The following is a 21,060-nucleotide window of genomic DNA, read 5'->3' as shown; positions in this document are numbered from 1 at the left end:
CTCCAGAGCCACAGCAATGAAGGATGGGTAACAAATGCCGGTGTTGCCAGTGATGGCACAGCCCATGAAAGAGTAAAGAGAGGGAGAGTTAAGGGAGGTAAATCCAGAGCTTAGAGACCAGGCAGCTGGAGACACGGCCACTAATGTTAAAGCAAAGGGCAGTGGGAGGTTATATTTAACAGGCTACGGGAATAAGGGGCAGAATTGGACACTCTCCAGGAACCTGGCTGCCCAAACACAGACCCAATTCCACACTTGGCGGGCAGGGCCTCGGATGGGAGACCCGGTCATTCACCTATTAAGCTTCATGGTAATGACCTCCCAGCAATTGTCCAGGGGGTCATCTGACCCAGAAGCTCCTCAACACAGCATAGTCGCTGGCCGAACTATCCCCCTGATGCGCGATTAAATCACTCGGGAGGCTGGATCGTACCCGGGAAATAAAGGCTTTTATTACTAACAAGAATGGAGCACACTATATACAATACAATCCCAGACTAAAGGGTCACCAGGCAGTGCAGTGACCTTTATACTCCTCCAGGTAGGCGGAGCCAACTGGAGTGTACCACAGGACAATATCAACAGGTAGAACAGCCCAACCCTAACCCCAACAGTGACAACAGTAACATATCTACAAGTACCCATAGTGCTGACCATCTATGGTTCAGTACTCATAGTGGTAACCAACTGTGGTTCACCACACCCCCCTCGAGGGGTTTCTGTGCCAATCACTGTGGCCTACAGCCCTCAGCCATCCTCAACTTTAATTTGGTCTTAGCTGTGGGCCCGTTTTGGCAAGTCCCCATGGTTTCCCATCAGCCTCAGGAACTTATCCGAACAAGCCCTCTGATTGGTCAGGCAGTTTCAGGACTCCACCCACCAGCCCTGATTGGGCGGTGGGTCAATTAGGAGGCCGTCCTCTGGTAAACTCACCGAGCTCAGGACCCTCCAGGGACCCTTTCGAGCTGAAATCGGAGCGTCGAATTCCATTGTCAAATTCCGTCCAACAACTCTCTCTCTCTCTCTGCAGATGCTGCCTTCGTGTCTGAGTTCTCCCAGCATTTTCAGTTTTTATTTCAGATTTCATGCATTATTTTCTGTAAATAGTATGTTTCAAATACAATGAAAGGCACACCTGGGGATGGGGACATCTCGCCGCCAAACAGTGGAAGGGAAATTATGAAGTGAATCATACGGCAGTTTGATGCAGAGACCTGGATTTGTAAAATGAGATCAGCCATTAAACAATCAATAATGAGTAAAATCAATCAGCCCATCTTTGATTGAACCTTCTAGACAGATCATATGATGCCCATAGAATACATACAGTTAAGAGGGAGGCCATTCAGCCCATTGGATCTACACTGTCTCTCCAAGAAAGCATCTTACCCAGGCCCAACCCCACACTTTCCCTGTAACCCCATGCATTTACCATTGCTCCCCCACCTAATCTGCACATCTTGGAACACTAAGGGTCAATTTAACATGGCCGATCCACCTCACCCGCACATCTTTGGAGTGTGGGAGGAAACCAGAGCACCCGGAGGAAAACCATGCAGACACGGAGAGAATGTGCAAACTCCACACAGACAGTGAGCCAAGGCTAGAATGAAACTATCATTGATTGTCGTCAAACCCATCTGGTTCACTAATGTCCTTTCGGGAAGGAAATCTGCCATCCTTGCCTGGCCTGACCTACATGTGACTCCAGAGCCACAGCAATGTGGAGACTCTGAAACAGCCCAGCTCACCATTCAGGCCAAGGGTGATTAAGGATCAAAGAATCCTGACAGTGCAGAAGGAGGCCTTTCAGCCCACTGAGTCTGTACTGACTCTCTGACAGAGTATCTTATCCATGCCCACTCCCTCACCCTATCCCTCTAACCCCACACACTTAAATCTCACGGGATCCAGGGTGAGGTATCCAAATGGATACAAAATTGGCTTCTTGACAGAAGCCAGAGGGTAGTTGCAGAGAATTGTTTTTCAAACTGGAGGCCTGTGACCAGCGGTGTGCCTCAGGGATCAGTGCTGGGTCCACTGTTATTTGTCATTTATATTAATGATTTGGATGAGAATATAGGAGGCATGGTTAGTAAGTTTGCAGATGACACCAAGATTGGTGGCATAGTGGACAGTGAAGAAAGTTATCTCCAATTGCAACGGGATCTTGATCAATTGGGCCAGTGGGCTGACGAATGGCAGATGGAGTTTAATTTAGACAAATGTGAGGTGATGCATTTTGGTAGATTGAACCAGGGCAGGACTTACTCAGTTAATGGTAGGGCATTGGGGAGAGTTACAGAACAAAGAGATCTAGGGGTACATGTTCATAGCTCCTTGAAAGTGGAGTCACAAGTGGACGGAGTGGTGAAGAAGGCATTCGGCATGCTTGGTTTCATCGATCAGAACATTGAATACAGGAGTTGGGACGTCTTGTTGAAGTTGTACAAGACATTGGTAAGGCCACACTTGGAATACTGTGTGCAATTCTGGTCACCCTATTGTAGAAAAGATATTATTAAACTAGAAAGAGCGCAGAAAAGATTTACTAGGCTGTTACCGGGACTTGATGGATTGAGTTATAAGGAGAGGCTGGATAGTCTGGGACCTTTTTAGCTGGAGCGTAGGAGGCTGAGGGGTGATCTTATAGGGGTCTATAAAATAATGAGGGGCACAGATCAGCTAGATAGTCAATACCTTTTCCCAAAGGTAGGGGAGTCTAAAACTAGAGGGCATAGGTTTAAGGTGAGAGGGGAGAGATACAAAAGTGTCCAGAGGGGCAATTTTTTCATACAGAGGGTGGTGAGTGTCTGGAATAAGCTCCCAGAGACAGGAGTAGAGGTGGGTACAATTTTGTCTTTTAAAAAGCATTTAGATAGTTACATGGGTATGATGGGTATAGAGGGATATGGGCCAAATGCGGGCAATTGGGATTAGCTTAAGGATTTTAAAAAGAAAAAGGGCGGCATGGACAAGTTGGGCCGAAGGGCCTGTTTCCATGCTGTAAACCTCTATGACTCTATGACTTACAATGGCTAATCCCCCAAACCTGCACATCCTGGGATACCAAGGAGCAATTCAGCATGGCCAATCCACCTAACCCGCACAACTTTGGACTGTGGGAGGAAACCGGAGTACCTGGAAGAAACCCACGCAGACACGAGGAGAACGTGCAAACTCCACACAGTGACCCAAGGCCAGAATCGAACCCGGGTCCCTGGCTCTGTGAAGCAGCAGTGCCAACCACTGTGAGGAATGATTGCTGGCATTGCCAGCGATGCTCAAATCCCATGAAAGAATAAAGTAAAAAGGAACACCCACAGTGCTGTAAGGGAAGGAGCTCCAGGATTTTGACCCAGCGACAGTGAAGGAACGGCGATATATTCCCAAGTCAGGATGGTGAGTGACAAGCAGGGGAACCTCCAGGTGCTGGTGTTCCCGGGTATCTGCTGCCCTTGTCCTTCTAGATGGTGATGGTGGGGTTTGGAAGGCGCTGTCTTGGTAAACTGTTGCGGTGTATCTTATCCATTCATTCATGGCGGACCCTCAGAAAGCGGTTCTGGGATTTGACAGGAGATGGAAACTGAGGGAACTGCAGAGGATATAGCTCCCGGAACCACTCGCTCAGAGTTTCCCCGTGGGATGGGCGAGGGCTGACGTGAAATGATGTTTAACTGGGCAGATGTTTGAATTTGGGCTTTCCAACCTTCCCCCTAGAGATTAAAAAAACACCCAAATTTCACACAGAGAACAGTGACAGAGCCGACTGCGAGGACAGACCCTGACCCGCAATAATGAAAGAATGCTTTCTTCAGATCCAAATTCCTGGCATTCATGAAGTGACATTTCCTGAGGGATTTTCCTACGAGGAGCACTCAATTCCTTAAAAGGATCCCATCCTTCAATGTCCGCCCCTTTCCCTGACGCACGCACACTTAAAAATAAATGCTATAACCACCCCTAAGAATGAATTAACCAGAAATAAAATGGCTCTGTATCTATCCCCACCTCCTCACAGAATTTCCCAAAGAAATTCTTCCCAAAGACGGGGGAAAGAATAATTTCCCATCACAGGAGAAACAAAATGAAAGTAATTAAAAATCAGCTTTACTGCCCAGGGTCAGATCAGGTCAGATCTGGGTGGCACAGTGATTAGCACTGCTGCCTCACAGCGCCTGGGTCCCAGGTTCAATTCCAGCCTCGGGCCACTGTCTGGTTGGAGTCTGAACATTATAATGAAGCTAAACTAGACAGAGTGCAGAAAAGATTTACTAGGATGCTACCGGGACTTGATGGATTGAGTTATAAGGAGAGGCTGAATAGACTGGGACTTTTTTCTCTGGAGCGTAGAAGGCTGAGGGGTGATCTTATAGAGGTCTATAAAATAATGAGGGGCATAGATCAGCTAGATAGTCAATATCTTTTCCCAAAGGTAGAGGAGTCTAAAACTAGAGGGCATAGGTTTAAGGTGAGAGGGGAGAGATACAAAAGGGTCCAGAGGGGCAATTCTTTCACACAGATGGTGGTGAGTGTCTGGAACAAGCTGCCAGAGGTAGTAATCGAGGTGGGTACAATTTTATCTTTTAAAAAGCATTTAGACAGTTACATGGGTAAGATGGGTATAGAGGGATATGGGCCAAATGCGGGCAATTGGGACTAGCTTCGGGGTTTAAAAAAAGGGCGGCATGGACAAGTTGGGCCGAAGGGCCTGTTTCCATGCTGTAAACCTCTATGACTCTATTCTCCCTGTGTCTCCGTGGGTTTCCTCCGGATGCTCCGGTTTCCTCCCACATTCTAAAGATGTGCGGGTTAGGTTGATTGGCCATGGTAAATTGATCCTAGTGTCGGGGGGTTAACAGGGTAAATATGCGGGGTTACGGGAATTGGTGGGATTGTGGTCGGTGCAGGCTTGATGGGCCGAATGGCCTCCTCCTGCACTGTAGGGATTCTAGGTTTGGTGTTAAAGGAACACACCTGATGTTACAAAAAAACAGTCAAGAGAGGAAATAAGAATACAGGTCCCAACTGTTTTCTTTCCTTCGAGGTTTCCAAAACTTTCTGGTGGGTTTTTTCATGGTATCTGCTTATTGAAGCCAGCTGCTGAATATGTGAATGTTTGGTGTTTTGTTCTGAGGAACTGGAGGTTTCTCACTTCTGTAAATATGAAACAAGCAAGTCCCCCCACCCCCCCCCGCCAGCCAGACTTGGGGAACAGGGTCAGTCACAGGATTTCATTACTTCATCGGGCAAGTGACTGGGACTGACTTTGATTTACCCCGAGACTGACTCGAGTTAAAGGAGGGATTTTTTTGGCTGTTCTCACTGAGTCACTGCTGAGCAATTTGTACTTGCAGATTACCAGCTCTCTCGCTCTCTCTCTCTCTGTTACATCAGAGGAGGAAGTAAAGTGACTTCCTGGTCAGAGTGGGAGAGACTATTGAGACGCCATGTGTACAGAGTGAAGATGAAGGCTGTGTTTCTGCTGCTGCTGTCTGTGCCTATCCTGGGTATGTACTGAGCACCGCCGCTCTCTCTATAACTAACTGATAACCGCCCGAGGGACAAGGGAGACTGAGTAAGCAAATAGGGAGTCCAAACAGAATGTGCTGGAAAAACCAAACCAGTTTAGCAGCATCTGTGGAGAGAGATTTAGTGAACCTTTGGAGTCCAATGTAATCGTGCTGGGGGCGGCATGGTGGTTATCACAGCTGCCTCACAGCACCAGGGACACGGGTGTGACTGCCTGTGTGGAGTCTGCACGTTCTCCCCATGTCTGCGTGGGTTTCCTCCGGGTGCTCCGGTTTCCTCCCACAGTCCAAAGGTGGGCAGGTTAGGTGGATTGGCCATGCTAAATTGCCCCTTTGCATCCAGAGATGTGTCGATTAGGAGGCACCATTGACTCTGTCTACACTTCCCACTGCCTTGGCAAAGCAGACGGCATAATTAAGGGCCCCACGCACCCCGGACATTCTCTCTTCCACCTTCTTCCTTCGGGATAAAGATACAAAAGTCTGAGGTCACATACCAACCGACTCAAGAACAGCTTCTTCCCTGTTGCTGTCAGACTTTTGAATGGATTTACCTTTAAGTTGATCTTTCTCTACACCCTAACTATGACTGTAACACTACATTCTGCACTCTCTCGTTTCCTTCTCTATAAACGGTATGTTTTGTCTGTATAGTGCGCAAGAAACAATACTTTTCACTGTATGTTAATACATGTGACAATAACAAATCAAATCAAATCAGATTAGCATGGGGTTGTGGGAATAAGATGGGGGAGGGAGGGGGGTTGGTTGGACCTGGGTAAGATGTTCTTTTGGAGAGACAGTGTTGATTTGATGGGCCGAATGGCCTCCTTCTGCACTGTAGGGATTCTATGGTTCTATTGTGGGATTAGGGAGGAAGACTGTGTTCGGTAAATTCAGTAATCTGTAAAGATCAAGAAAGATTTGTTAGTAAAAAATATAGTGGAATTTCTCTGTCTCTCCCTCTCTCTGTCACTCTCTCTCTCTGTCTCTCCCTCTCTCTGTCACTCTCTCTCTCTGTCTTTCCTTCTCTCTGTCTCTCCCTCTCTCTGTCTCTCCCTCTCTCTGTCTCTCCCTCTCTCTGTCACTCTCTCTCTCTGTCTCTCCCTCTCTCTGTCTCACCCTCTCTCTGTCACTCTCTCTCTCTGTCTTTCCTTCTCTCTGTCTCTCCCTCTCTCTGTCACTCCCTCTCTCTGTCACTCTCTCTCTCTGTCTCTCCCTCTCTCTGTCACTCTCTCTCTCTGTCTCTCCCTCTCTCTGTCACTCTCTCTCTCTGTCTCTCCCTCTCTCTGTCACTCTCTCTCTCTGTCTTTCCTTCTCTCTGTCTCTCCCTCTCTCTGTCTCTCCCTCTCTCTGTCTCTCCCTCTCTCTGTCACTCTCTCTCTCTGTCTTTCCTTCTCTCTGTCTCTCCCTCTCTCTGTCTCTCCCTCTCTCTGTCACTCTCTCTCTCTGTCTCTCCCTCTCTCTGTCACTCTCTCTCTCTGTCTTTCCTTCTCTCTGTCTCTCCCTCTCTCTGTCTCTCCCTCTCTCTGTCACTCTCTCTCTCTGTCTCTCCCTCTCTCTGTCACTCTCTCTCTCTGTCTCTCCCTCTCTCTGTCACTCTCTCTCTCTGTCTCTCCCTCTCTCTGTCTTTCCTTCTCTCTGTCTCTCCCTCTCTCTGTCTCTCCCTCTCTCTGTCTCTCCCTCTCTCTGTCACTCTCTCTCTCTGTCTTTCCTTCTCTCTGTCTCTCCCTCTCTCTGTCACTCTCTCTCTCTGTCTCTCCCTCTCTCTGTCACTCTCTCTCTCTGTCTTTCCTTCTCTCTGTCTCTCCCTCTCTCTGTCTCTCCCTCTCTCTGTCTCTCCCTCTCTCTGTCACTCTCTCTCTGTCTTTCCTTCTCTCTGTCTCTCCCTCTCTCTGTCTCTCCCTCTCTCTGTCTCTCCCTCTCTCTGTCACTCTCTCTCTCTGTCTTTCCTTCTCTCTGTCTCTCCCTCTCTCTGTCTCTCCCTCTCTCTGTCACTCTCTCTCTCTGTCTCTCCCTCTCTCTGTCTCTCCCTCTCTCTGTCACTCTCTCTCTCTGTCTTTCCTTCTCTCTGTCTCTCCCTCTCTCTGTCACTCCCTCTCTCTGTCACTCTCTCTCTCTGTCTCTCCCTCTCTCTGTCACTCTCTCTCTCTGTCTCTCCCTCTCTCTGTCACTCTCTCTCTCTGTCTCTCCCTCTCTCTGTCACTCTCTCTCTCTGTCTTTCCTTCTCTCTGTCTCTCCCTCTCTCTGTCTCTCCCTCTCTCTGTCTCTCCCTCTCTCTGTCACTCTCTCTCTCTGTCTTTCCTTCTCTCTGTCTCTCCCTCTCTCTGTCTCTCCCTCTCTCTGTCACTCTCTCTCTCTGTCTCTCCCTCTCTCTGTCACTCTCTCTCTCTGTCTTTCCTTCTCTCTGTCTCTCCCTCTCTCTGTCTCTCCCTCTCTCTGTCACTCTCTCTCTCTGTCTCTCCCTCTCTCTGTCACTCTCTCTCTCTGTCTCTCCCTCTCTCTGTCACTCTCTCTCTCTGTCTCTCCCTCTCTCTGTCTTTCCTTCTCTCTGTCTCTCCCTCTCTCTGTCTCTCCCTCTCTCTGTCTCTCCCTCTCTCTGTCACTCTCTCTCTCTGTCTTTCCTTCTCTCTGTCTCTCCCTCTCTCTGTCACTCTCTCTCTCTGTCTCTCCCTCTCTCTGTCACTCTCTCTCTCTGTCTTTCCTTCTCTCTGTCTCTCCCTCTCTCTGTCTCTCCCTCTCTCTGTCTCTCCCTCTCTCTGTCACTCTCTCTCTCTGTCTTTCCTTCTCTCTGTCTCTCCCTCTCTCTGTCTCTCCCTCTCTCTGTCTCTCCCTCTCTCTGTCACTCTCTCTCTCTGTCTTTCCTTCTCTCTGTCTCTCCCTCTCTCTGTCTTTCCTTCTCTCTGTCTCTCCCTCTCTCTGTCTCTCCCTCTCTCTGTCACTCTCTCTCTCTGTCTTTCCTTCTCTCTGTCTCTCCCTCTCTCTGTCTCTCCCTCTCTCTGTCTCTCCCTCTCTCTGTCACTCTCTCTCTGTCTTTCCTTCTCTCTGTCTCTCCCTCTCTCTGTCTCTCCCTCTCTCTGTCTCTCCCTCTCTCTGTCACTCTCTCTCTCTGTCTTTCCTTCTCTCTGTCTCTCCCTCTCTCTGTCTTTCCTTCTCTCTGTCTCTCCCTCTCTCTGTCTCTCCCTCTCTCTGTCACTCTCTCTCTCTGTCTTTCCTTCTCTCTGTCTCTCCCTCTCTCTGTCTCTCCCTCTCTCTGTCTCTCCCTCTCTCTGTCACTCTCTCTCTGTCTTTCCTTCTCTCTGTCTCTCCCTCTCTCTGTCTCTCCCTCTCTCTGTCTCTCCCTCTCTCTGTCACTCTCTCTCTCTGTCTTTCCTTCTCTCTGTCTCTCCCTCTCTCTGTCTTTCCTTCTCTCTGTCTCTCCCTCTCTCTGTCTCTCCCTCTCTCTGTCACTCTCTCTCTCTGTCTTTCCTTCTCTCTGTCTCTCCCTCTCTCTGTCTCTCTCTCTGTCTCTCCCTCTCTCTGTCACTCTCTCTCTCTGTCTCTCCCTCTCTCTGTCTCTCCCTCTCTCTGTCACTCTCTCTCTCTGTCTCTCCCTCTCTCTGTCTCTCTCTCTCTCTGTCTCTCCCTCTCTCTGTCTCTCTCTCTCTCTGTCTCTCCCTCTCTCTGTCTTTCTCACTGTCTGCCCCTCTCACTGTCTGTCTTTCTTTCTCGAATCCGCCTCCCCACCCCCTCCCCGCCTTTATCTTTTCTCTACAGTCACAAGTAATCCAGAAACCCAGCTTGAAGCGGATTCAAATCCCACCACCACAGCAGGTGGAATTTAAATTCAAATAACAAACTCTGGATTTAAAAACTAGTCTCAATAAGAGTGTCCATGAAACCATTGTCGATTGTGGGGAAAACCCACAGGTTCACTAATGTCCTTTAGGGAAGGAAATCTGCCGTCCTTACCTGGTCTGGCCTACATGTGACTCCAGAGACACAGCAATGTGATTGACTCTCAACTGCCCTCTGAAATGGCCGAGTGAGACACTCAGTTGTATCAATCGCTTGCTCACCACCACCTTCTCAACTAGAGATGGGCAACAAATACTGGCCAGCCAGCCACGCCCCTGTCTGACTTATATTATCTGAACAGGTTGTTGCAGTGTTTGGTGTTTATGTTTATAAAATTCTAACAGGGTTAGACAGGATAGATTCAGAAAGAATGTTCCCGATGGTGGGGGAGTCCAGAACTAGGGGTCATAGTTTGAGGATAAGGGGTAAACCTTTTAGAACTGAGGTGAGGAAAAATTTCTTCACCCAGAGGGTGGTGAATGTGTGGAATTCACTCCCACAGAATGTAGCTGTGGCCAAAATGTTGTCTGATTTCAAGAAGAAATTAGATATCCTCCTGGGGCTAAAGGGATCAAGGGATATGAGGGGAACGGAAATCAGGATATTGAATTCGATGATCAGCCATGATCATAATGAATGGTGGAGCAGGCTCGAAGGGCCGAATGGCCTCCTCCTGCTCCTATCTTCTATGTTTCTATGTTTGAGATTGTGGAGTATTGAGGATATGTTTAAGAAAAAGGCAGAAGAATCTATTATGAAGAGCTAAGATGTGGAGATAAACATAAAAGCTAATAACAGGAGTAAGGCCATTCGGGCCTTTGAGCCTATTCCGCCATCCAATTTGATCCTGGCTGATCAGCTACCTCAACTCCACATTCCTGCCTTATCCCCATATCCCATCATTCCCTTCAGAATCCAAATGGCCATCTGTCTTGGGGTTGAATATACGTCCACATCCCTCTGGGGTAGGGAGCTCCAAAACTCAGCCCTAATTAGCCAGTCTCTTATTCTGAGACTGGGCGACCCTGTGCTCCGGGCTGTCCAGCTGGATAGAGCCAGCCTCAAGATCCAGCCTGGAATAATCCCTCAAGAGTTCCAGATCATGGTGGCACAGTGGTTAGCACTGCTGCCTCACAGCGCCAGGGACCCGGGTTCAATTCCCGGCTTGGGTCACTGTCTGTGTGAAGTTTGCACGTTCTCCCCGTGTCTACTGGGTTTTCTCCGGGTGCTCCGATTTCCTCCCACAGTCCGAAAGACGTGCTGGTTAGTTGCATTGACCCGAACAGGCGCCGGAGTGTGGCGACTAGGGGATTTTCACTTCATTGCAGTGTTAATGTAAACCTTACTTGTGATACTAATAAATAAACTTTAAACTTTCAGGGATTCAAGAGGCGGGAGGTGAGGTAGCCTGACTGGTTTCATACCAGCGTGCAAAGTGATTCATTCTTATTCACCGCACGGTTAAATCTGGCTACTCACTCTTTCATGGAACGTGTATGGCCAGCCCAGGGAAAACCCTTCAAATGTTTGAGTCCTGAAACTTGTTGAAAACCCCTGATTTTACCTCATTTCGAGCTACTTGTTCAACCCTCAGCTGAGCCCCACCTCTATCTATCTTCTTTTTATATCATGGCATCACTGGCTAGGCTAGCATTTATTGCCCATCCCTAATTGCCCCTTGAGAAGGTGGTGGTGAGCTGCCTTCTTGAACCGCTGCAGTCCATGTGGTGTAGATACACCCACAGTGCTGGGATTTTGACCCAGCGACAGTGAAGGAATGGCGATATATTTCCAAGTCAGGATGGTGAGTGGTTTGGAGGGGAACTTGCAGCTGTCTTCAGGTCTGACAAAGGGTCACCCAGACACAAAACATGACCCTATTCTCCCTCCACAGATACTGTCAGACCTGCTGAGATTTTCCAGCATTTTCTGTTTTTGTTTCAAATTCCAATATCAACAGTAAGTTGTTTTTATATTATTGCAGTTGATGATTTTCCCTTTTTGTTTTGATTTGATTTATTATTGTCACATGTGTCAACATACAGTGAAAAGTATTGCTTCTTGCGACTATACAGACAAAGCATACCGTTCATAGAGAAGGAAAGGAGAGAGTGCAGAATGTAGTGTTACAGTCATAGCTAGGGTGTAGAGAAAGATCAACTTAATGCAAGGTAGGTCCATTCAAAAGTCTAATGGCAGCAGGGAAGAAGCTGTTCTTGAGTCGGTTGGTAGGTGACCACAGACTTTTTCCCGAAGGAAGAAGGTGGAAGAGAGAATGTCCGGGGTGCGTGGGGAACTTGATTATGCTGGCTGTTTTTCCAAGGCAGTGGGAAGTGTAGACAGAGTCAATGGATGAGAGGCTGGTTTGCGTTATGGATTGGGCTACATTCACGACCTTTTGTAGTTCCTTGCGGTCTTGGGCAGAGCAGGAGCCATACCAAGCTGTGATACAACCAGAAAGAATGCTTTCTATGGTGCATCTGTAAAAGTTGGTGAGAGTCGTAGTGGACAATGCCCTTCCAAGACTATGTCTGTCTCTGGACTTCATGTCTTTCTACTGTCCTCCCAGTCACATCTGAGACCTTTAACTAATGGTTCAGTTACACCGCCAGGCATTTAAATTTAGTTCATAAATAATGCTAGCTTCAGTAATGGTGACCATGGAACCATTTGCAATTGTCGGAAAAACCCATCCGGTTCACTAATGTCCTTTAGGGAAGGAAATCTGTTGTCCTTACCTGGTCTGGCCTACATGTGACTCCAGATCCCACAACAATGTGGTTGACTCTTATCTGCCCTCTGAATGGCCGAGCGAGACACTCAGTAACAAGGGCAATTAAGGATAGGCAATAAATGCCCTCGTCATCCATGCCCACAAACCATGAAAGAATTTGTAAAAAGCATTATAAACAAAGTGTAACATCAAGCCATATAAGCAGAAACCCATGTGATTGTAGTTTTTGTACCAGTTTGACAAGATGGCAACCTTGTGAGGTTGGAGGAGATTATAGAGGCTGTAGGTGGGGAGGGGTGGGGTGGCGGGGTACGGTGTGGGGGATAAAGGGATTTGAAAACAAGAGTGGAAATTTAAAAATCAAGACATTGCTCGACCAGATGCTAATATGGGTCAGTGATCACAGGGAGTGACAGGGGAACAGGACTTGGGCAAGTTAAAACAGAGATGAACTCAAGTTGAGAGAATGTGGGAAAACAGCCAAGGAAGCTGGATAGACATTGATCTGAAATATAAACTCTGTTTCTCTCTCCCGAGACGCTACCTGAGCTGCTGAATAATTGCAGCATTTCCTGTGTTTATTTCAGATTTCCAGCATCCACAGTATTGAGCTGGACAAACATGTGCGAGATGAGGGATTATTGTCCATGCCCATATTTCTAAAGTTTAGGCAAAGTATCTCCTTGGAATATATAAGATTCTGACAGAGCTTGAGAGCATAGATGCTGATTTCCACTCCCCTGGGGAGAATCTAGAATGAGGGCCACAGTTTCAGAATAAGCAGCTAGCTATTGTGTCCAGTTCTGGGTGCCACACTTTAAGGAGAATGTGAATGCATTGGTGAGAGTGTGGAAAAGAGTTTTGGGGTGGCACGGTAGCACAGTGGTTAGCACTGCTGCTTCACAGCTCCAGGGACCTGGGTTCGATTCCCGGCTTGGGTCACTGTCTGTGTGGAGTTTGCACATTCTCCTCGTGTCTGCGTGGGTTTCCTTCGGGTGCTCCGGTTTCCTCCCACAGTCCAAAGATGTGTGGGTTAAGTTGATTGGCCATGCTAAAAATTGCCCTTAGTGTCCTGAGATGTGTAGGTTAGAGGGATTAGTGGGTAAATATGTAGGGATATGGGGGTAGGGCCTGGGTAGGATTGTGGTCGCTGCAGACTCGATGGGCCGAATGGCCTCTTTCTGTACTGTAGGGTTTCTATGATTCTGTTGGATGAGATGAGGAGAACTTTCTTCATTCCAAGGGTTGTGATTTTTTTGGAATTCCCTACCCCAGAGGGACGTGAATTCTGGTCATGCAGGGTAGGTTGGTTGGCCATGTTACACTTCATAGAATCATAGAATTATGGAATCCCTACAGTGCGGAAGGAGGCCATTCAGCCCAACGTGTCTGCACTGACCACTATCCCATCCAGGCCCTATCCCCATAACCCCATACATTTTACCTAGCTAGTCCTCCTGACACTAAAGGGCAATTTAGCATGACCAATCCACCTAGCACGCACATTTTTGGAGCGCGGGAGGAAACCGGAGCACCCGGAGGAAACCTACGCAGACACGGGGAGAATGTGCAAACTCTAAACTGACAGTGACCCGAGCCGGGATTCGAACCTGGGTCCCTGGCACTGTGAGGCAGCAGTGTCACCCCTTAGTGTCCCAAAATATGTAGGTTGGGGACATTAGCGGGATAAATATGTGGGGTTATGGGGGTAGGGGCTGGGTAGGATGCTCTGTTGGAGAGTCGGTGCAGACTCAATGGGCCGAATGGCCTCCGAAAGCACTGTAGGGATTCTATGATTCACACTTATGTTCTAAGGGCAGGAGATTCTGTCCAATGAGAGCAATGGGGAATCCCCGGCTGCATCCTATCTCCACGTGAAAAAATGTAGCCTGACTTCACGGTGGTGGAATTATTTAAATTCCAGAAATATTCTCAGAGTTTTGGGGTTTTTTATTCTGTAATTCTGACCTCTTGAGAACCACAAAACAAAGGGCTAGTCACATGCCACGCCTTGATACTGTGTGGAATTTGTTGAGTGTTGCATGTACTGTATGATTTGTTCCCGTTGAGCACTCTTTCTCACAGAGCCCCACACCGCTGAGGGATATGGAAAAGAGTTGTGGCTTCACCCACAATGAAGGAAGTCTCTCACACTACATACCAGCGTTGGTTAACTGGAAATTTAAAGCTAAATTTACTCCTGCCTTGTGATTTCGGGGCTTCTCATCAGAGTCTGAACCATAAAGCTTAGCTGGCGACCATTTGACCCATCATGGCAATGCCAGCCCTTGAAATCACAGAATGGTCACAGCGTGGAAGGAGTCCATTCGGCCTCTCATGTCCAGTCTGGCTCCTTTAAATATAATTCACCAGTTCCCCTCCCCCCACCTTTCCCCGTAGTCCTGCTAATTTTTCACTTCATGTATTTATCTGGTTCTCTTCTGAAAGCCACGATTGAGTCTGCCTCCGCCACACTCTCAGTACATTCCAGATCCTCCCTGAGTAGAGGATACTTTTTCTCCTGTGGCCTTTGACGTTTTGGCCAATTACAGTAAACTCTGTCCTCCCAGTTTTCAAGAAATTAAAATTGCAGAATAAAAATGCTAATTTCTGGAATCCAGTGGAATTTGAACAGTTCAGTCACCATAAAGTAAATGGCCCAGTTTATTCATGAGTGATGGATTACAGTGGACTTTCCCCACTGCCATCATTGTTTATATAGACAAGAGCATAAGAAACAGGAGCTGAATTAGGCCACTCAGCCCTTTGAGGCTGTTCCAATACTCAATAATATCACAGCTAGCAGCCACACCAGTCAGTGGGCCAATTGAGACCTTTAAGTGGACAACTAATGCTCACTAAAGGGGCTCATCCCACTGCCACGCTGGCATTAAACTGGTGGTGGGAGTACTTCATGCCAAGTGGTTGGTCCTGCGTGGGCTGGTGGTAGTTTTGCGGTGGTGGGTGGGAGTGGGGGTGGGGGGAGGGGGGTGGAATCCTCCATGACTGGTCCCCTGGGCCCATTGTAGAGCCATCCCACCCCCACTGAACCCCACCAAGGTTTAACCCCTTCCAGGTTGCCCTCCAATCACGGCCTCTCAAACCCCTAATCACTGACTAAGTCCCTCTGGTTCTTAACTCTTCCACCAGTGGGAGTGGTTTCTCCCGATCTACTCTGTCCTGCCCCTCATGATTTTCAATACCTGCATCAATCTCCTCTCAACCTTCTCTCCTCCAAGGAGAGAATGATTGTTGGAGTATATTGGCCTCCCTCTGGGATTGATGGAAAAGCAGAGTGATGTTATTTGTATGAGGGTTATTAGCCATGCAGTTTATTGACACTCTGCGTCTTGGAATTACTGTAGGAAGCGATGGAGTGTCAGTGTCCGTGGAAGTGCCGGGAAATGTGAGTGGGACAGTCGGACACTCCGTCCTGCTGCCTTGCACATTCACCTTCCCCTATACGAGTTACACGACCTTTGAGATTTCCGTCATCTGGAAGGTGAAGATGTTTTATAAAGGGCCAGTTCTCTTCAACTCGACAAACAGAGTCAGGAGCCAGGAGGCATTCGAGAATGTCATTCACACAAACGTCAATGACCGCTACAGACTGGCCGGGGACCCCAGGGAAAGCAACGCTTCGTTAGAGCTGAGGAACGCCACGTTGGAGGACAATAGTCAGTACTTCTGCCGAGTGGAAATCAAACGTAAGGGATTACCGCCTTACATGCAGGAAACCAACCCCGGAGTCACCCTGAAAATAACAGGTAAATTCAACATGATCCTTAGTTGCTGGGGTTTGGGCAGGGATACTGGATAGAGTTAGATGAGTCTGGCAGATGGGTGAAAATATCTCCCTCTTGCTCTGAGATCCTCTGTGACACGCAATGCTCTTTCTGCATCCTTTGACATGGTCAGTCACTCCTCCAACGTCTCTCCCTCCATTACCCAACGCATTTTCACTGGCCTCCAGCCAGACATGCCGAGTGGATGATCCATCCGGAGGTCTCCAGCAACCCAGATGTCAGTCTCCAGCCAATTCCATTCACTCTGTTTAATATGGAGACACGGCCGAAGGCACTGGATACTGCAAAGGCAGTGGGTCCTGACAATGTTCCAGCAATAGTACTGAAGACTTGTGCTCCAGAACTTTCTGTGCCCCTAGCCAAGCTCTTCCAATACAGTTACAACTTCTGCAAGAATAAGTTAGAAATGCTCTTGGAGAGAGGGGGATCAAAGGATATGGGGCAAGGCAGGATCAGGCTATTGAATTGGGTGATTAGCCATGATCATAATGAATGGTGGAGTAAGCTTGAAGGGCCGAATGGCCTGTTTCCTTTCTATTTTCAATGTTTCTAACACTGGTGTCTACCCAACAATGTGGAAAATTGCTCAGGAATGTCCTGTACACAAGAAACAGGCCAAATCCAACCCCACCAATTATCGCCCCATTAGTCTACTCACGATCATCAGTAAAGTGATGGAAGTTTATGTTTATTTACTAATGTCACAAGTAGGTTTACATTAACACTGCAATGATGTTACTGTGAAAATCCCCGAGTCGCCACAAGCCGCTGCCTGTTCGGGTTCACTGAGGGAGAATTTAGCACGGCCAATGCACCTAATCAGTACGCCCTTCAGACTGTGGGAGGAAACCGGAGCACCCGGAGGAAACCCACGCAGACACAGAGAGAACATGCAGACTCCGCACAGACAGCGACCCAAGCCGGGAATCGAACCCGGGTCCCTGGCGCTGCAGGGGTCATCAGCAGCGCTATCGAATGGCACTTACCGAGCAATAACCTGCTCACTGATGCACAGTTTGGGTTCCAGCAGAGCCTCTCAGCTCCTGATCTCATTATTGGTTCAAACATGGACAAAAACACTGAACTCTATAGGTGAGGTGAGAATGACTGCCCTTGGTACAAGACACTAATGGCCTTCCAACAATACTGAATAATCAAGGGGCAAAAGTGGGGGAGGAAATAAATACAATAACTCATCAGAGAAAAAGCACCAGGGAAACTAATAGGACTAAAGGCTGATGAGTCCCCTGGACCTGGTGGGTTGCATCCGAGGATATTAAAGGAAGTACCTCCAGAGATAGTGGATACATTGGTAATAATCTTCCTAGAATCCTTAAATTCTGGAAATGTTCCAGAGGATTGGAAAAGTCCCAATGTAACACCCTCATTCAAAAAGGGAGGGAAACCAAAATCAGGTAACCAGTTAGCCCAACATCTGTCATTGGGAAAATGTTAGAGTTTATTATAAAGGATGTAACAGCAGAGTATTTAGAAATACACAGTATAATCAAAGAGAGTCAGCATGGCTTCAGGAAGGGGAAATCATGCCTGACAAATTGAGTTGAATTATTTGAAGTCAGAGAGTCATAGAGTTTCACTGTACAGAAAGAGGCCCTTCGGTCCATCCTTTCTGTGCCGGCCATCAAGCACCTATCTATTCTGATCCCAGTTTCCAGCACTTGGTCTGCAGCTTTGTATACTATGGTGATAACAAGCAGGATACATAATGGAGAACCAGTAGGTGTAATATACTTGGATTTCCAGAAAGCATTCAGTAAGGCACCACACAAAATGTTACTTAATAAGATCTATCTACGGTGTTGGTATTGGGGTAGTATGTTGGTGAGGAGGCATGGCGCAATGGTATCATCACTGGACTAGTAATGCAGAGACACAGGGTTAATGGAACCCAGGTTCAAATCCCACCAGGGCAAAATTCAATAAAAAATCTGGAATTAAAACCATTTTCAATTATCATAAGAGCCTATCTGGTTCACTGATGTCCTTTAGGGAAGGTAATCTGCCATCGTTACCTGCTCTGGCTCCAGAGCCACAGCAATGTGGTTCACTCTGAAATGGCCTCACAAGCCGCTCTGTTCAAGGGGCAATTAGGGATGGGCAATAAATGCTGGCCCAACCAGTGATGCCCACATCACATTAATGAATTAAAAAAATATTAACATGGATAGAGGATTGGCTAACTGATAGAAGACAGAGAGTTGGGATAAGTTGGGTGGCACGGTGGTACAGTGCTTAGCACTGCTGCCTCACTGCCAGGGATCTGAGTTCAATTTGGGCCTTGGGTCACTGCCTGTGCGGAGTCTGCATGTTCTCCTCGTGTCTGCGTAGGTTTCCTCCGGGTGCTCCGGTTTCCTCCCACAGTCCGAAAGGCGTGCTGGTTAGGTGGATTGGCCATGCTAAATTCTCCCTCAGTGTACCCGAACAGGTGCCGGAGTGTGGCGACTAGGGGATTTTCACAGTTACTTCATTGCAGTGTTAATGTAAGCCTACTTCTGACACTAATAAATAACCTTAACTTTAAAAGAGGGGTAATTTCAGGACAGCAACTTGTGGAGTGTCCCAGCGATCAGTGCTAGGGCCACAATTATTCACGATATATATTAATAGTTTGGACGAGGGAAGTGAATGTACTATTGCCAAGTTTGTGGGTGACACAAAAATAGGTGGGAGGCAAGTGGTGAGGATGACACAGAGACTACAGAGGGATACGGATAGGTTAAATGAGTGGGCGAAAACTTGGCAGATGGAATATAATGTACAAAAATGCACTTTGGTCGGAAGAATAAAGGAGCTGAATATTATTTAAATGGAGAAAGACTGCAGAAAGCTGCAGCTCGGGGGGAATTGGGGTCCTCGTGCATAAATCACAAAATACTAACATGCAAGTTTAGCAGATAATAGGGTAGGCAAATGGAATGTTGGCCTTTATTTCAAAGAGAATGGAATATAAAAATAGGGAAGTCTTGGTAAAACTAGTCAAAGCGCTAGTTAGACCACACCTGGAATACTGTGCACAATATTGGCCTCCTTATCTGAGGAAAGATATGCTGGCATTGGAGGCAGTCCGGGGAAGATGAAGGCATATGGAACACTTGCCTTCATCAATCGGGGTATAGGTTACAAAAGCAGAGAGGTCATGATGGAGTTGTATAGAACTTTGGTGAGGCCACAGCTGTGTGCAGTTCTGGTCGCCACATTATAGGAAGGATGTGATTGCACTGGAGGGGGTGCAGAGGAGATTCACCAGGGTGCTGCCTGGGATGGAACATTTAAGTTATGAAGAGAGGTTGGATCGGCTTGGGTTGTTTTCTCTGGAGCAGAGAAGACTGAGGGGTGACCTGATTGAGGTGTTCAAGATTATGAGGGGCATGGACAGGGTGGACAGGGAGCAGCTGTTCCCCTTAGTTGAAGGGTCAGTTACGAAGGGACACAAGTTCAAACTGAGAGGTGGGAGGTTTAGGGTGGATTTGAGGAAAAGCCTTTTTACTCAGAGGGTGGTGAGGGTCTGGAATGCGCTGCCTGGGAGGGTGGTGGAGGCGGGATGCCTCACATCCTTTAAAAAGTATCTGGGTGAGTATTTGGCACATCATAACATTCAAGGCCATGGGCCAAGTGCTGGCAAGTGGGATTAGGTGGGCAGGTCAGGGCCTTTCATGGGTTGGTACAGACTCGATGGGCCGAAGGGCCTCTTCTGCACTGTGGGATTCTGTAATTCTGTGAAGATTCACTGGGTTTATCCTGGGTATGGACTGACAAATCCCCAGGGCCTGATGGAATCTATCCAAGGCTGCTCAGGGAGACGAGAGGTGAAATCGTTGGGCCTCTGACGCAAATCTTTGTCTCGTCACTGGACACAGGTGAGGTCCCAGAGGATTGGAGGATAGCCAATGTGGTCCCGTTATTTAAGAAGGGTAGGAAGGATAACCCGGGTAATTATAGGCCGGTGAGCTTGACGTCCGTGGTGGGGAAGTTGTTGGAGAAGATTCTTAAAGATAGGATGTATGCGCATTTAGAAAGGAATAAACTCATTAACGATAGTCAACATGGTTTTGTGAGAGGGAGGTCATGCCTCACGAACCTGGTGGTGTTTTTTGAAGAAGTGACCAAAATGGTTGACAAAGGAAGGGCCGTGGATGTTGTCTATATGGACTTTAGTAAAGCATTTGACAAAGTCCCTCATGGTAGGCTAGTGAAAAAGGTTGGATCCCATGGGATAAAGGGGGAGGTGGCTAGATGGGTGGAGAACTGGCTTGGTCATAGAAGACAGAGGGTGGTAGTGGAAGGGTCTTTTTCCGGCTGGAGGCCTGTGACTAGTGGTGTACCGCAGGGCTCTGTATTGGGACCTCTGCTGTTTGTGATTTATATAAATGATCTGGAAGAAGGAGTAAATGGGGTGATCAGTAAGTTTGCGGACGACACAAAACTGGCAGGACTTGCAGATAGTGAGGAACATTGTAAAAGGCTACAGAAGGATATAGATAGGCTGGAAATTTGGGCAAGGAAATGGCAGATGGAGTTCAATCCTGATAAATGCGAAGTGATGCATTTTGGTGGGAATAATGTAGGGAGGAGCTACACGATAAATGGAAGAACCATAAAGGGTGTAGAGACGCAGAGGGACCTGGGTGTGCAAGTCCACAGATCTTTGAAGGTGACGTCACAGGTGGAGAAGGTGGTGAAGAAGGCATATGGCATGCTTGCCTTTATAGGACGGGGCATAGAGTATAAAAGTTGGGGTCTGATGTTGCAGATGTATAGAACGTTGGTTCGGCCGCATTTGGAATACTGTGTCCAGTTCTGGTCGCCACACTACCAGAAGGACGTGGAGGCTTTGGAGAGAGTACAGAGGAGGTTTACCAGGATGTTGCCTGGTATGGAGGGGCTTGGTTATGAGGAGAGATTGGGGAAACTGGTGTTGTTCTCCTTGGAAAGACGGAGGATGAGGGGAGACTTAATAGAGGTGTATAAAATTATGAAAGGCATCGTGGGCCGAAGGGCCTGTTCTGCGCTGTAATGTTCTATGTTCTATGTTCTATAGATAGGGTGAACGGTGGGAAGCTTTTCCCCGGGTCGGTGGTGACGTTCACGAGGGGTCATAGGTTCAAGGTGAAGGGGGGGAGGTTTAACACAG

At 47.8% G+C, this 21,060-nt stretch overlaps 1 protein-coding gene across 1 annotated transcript in view; it reads left to right on the top strand.

Moving 5' to 3' along the window:
* The first annotated feature begins 5,430 nt into the window (after nt 1-5,430).
* LOC144495181 (sialic acid-binding Ig-like lectin 15) overlaps nt 5,431-21,060 on the top strand; it is a 32,785-nt gene continuing 17,155 nt past the window's right edge. Inside the window, exons 1-2 of the mRNA XM_078215201.1 lie at nt 5,431-5,510; nt 15,468-15,869. Of these exons, the coding sequence (XP_078071327.1) occupies nt 5,468-5,510; nt 15,468-15,869 (445 nt within the window). The 5' untranslated portion in view covers nt 5,431-5,467. The remainder of the gene's footprint in view (nt 5,511-15,467; nt 15,870-21,060) is intronic.

This window comes from Mustelus asterias, chromosome 6 (genome assembly GCF_964213995.1).
Source record: "Mustelus asterias chromosome 6, sMusAst1.hap1.1, whole genome shotgun sequence".
Taxonomy (NCBI): domain Eukaryota; kingdom Metazoa; phylum Chordata; class Chondrichthyes; order Carcharhiniformes; family Triakidae; genus Mustelus; species Mustelus asterias.
This window is presented reverse-complemented; position numbering and strand designations above follow the sequence as displayed.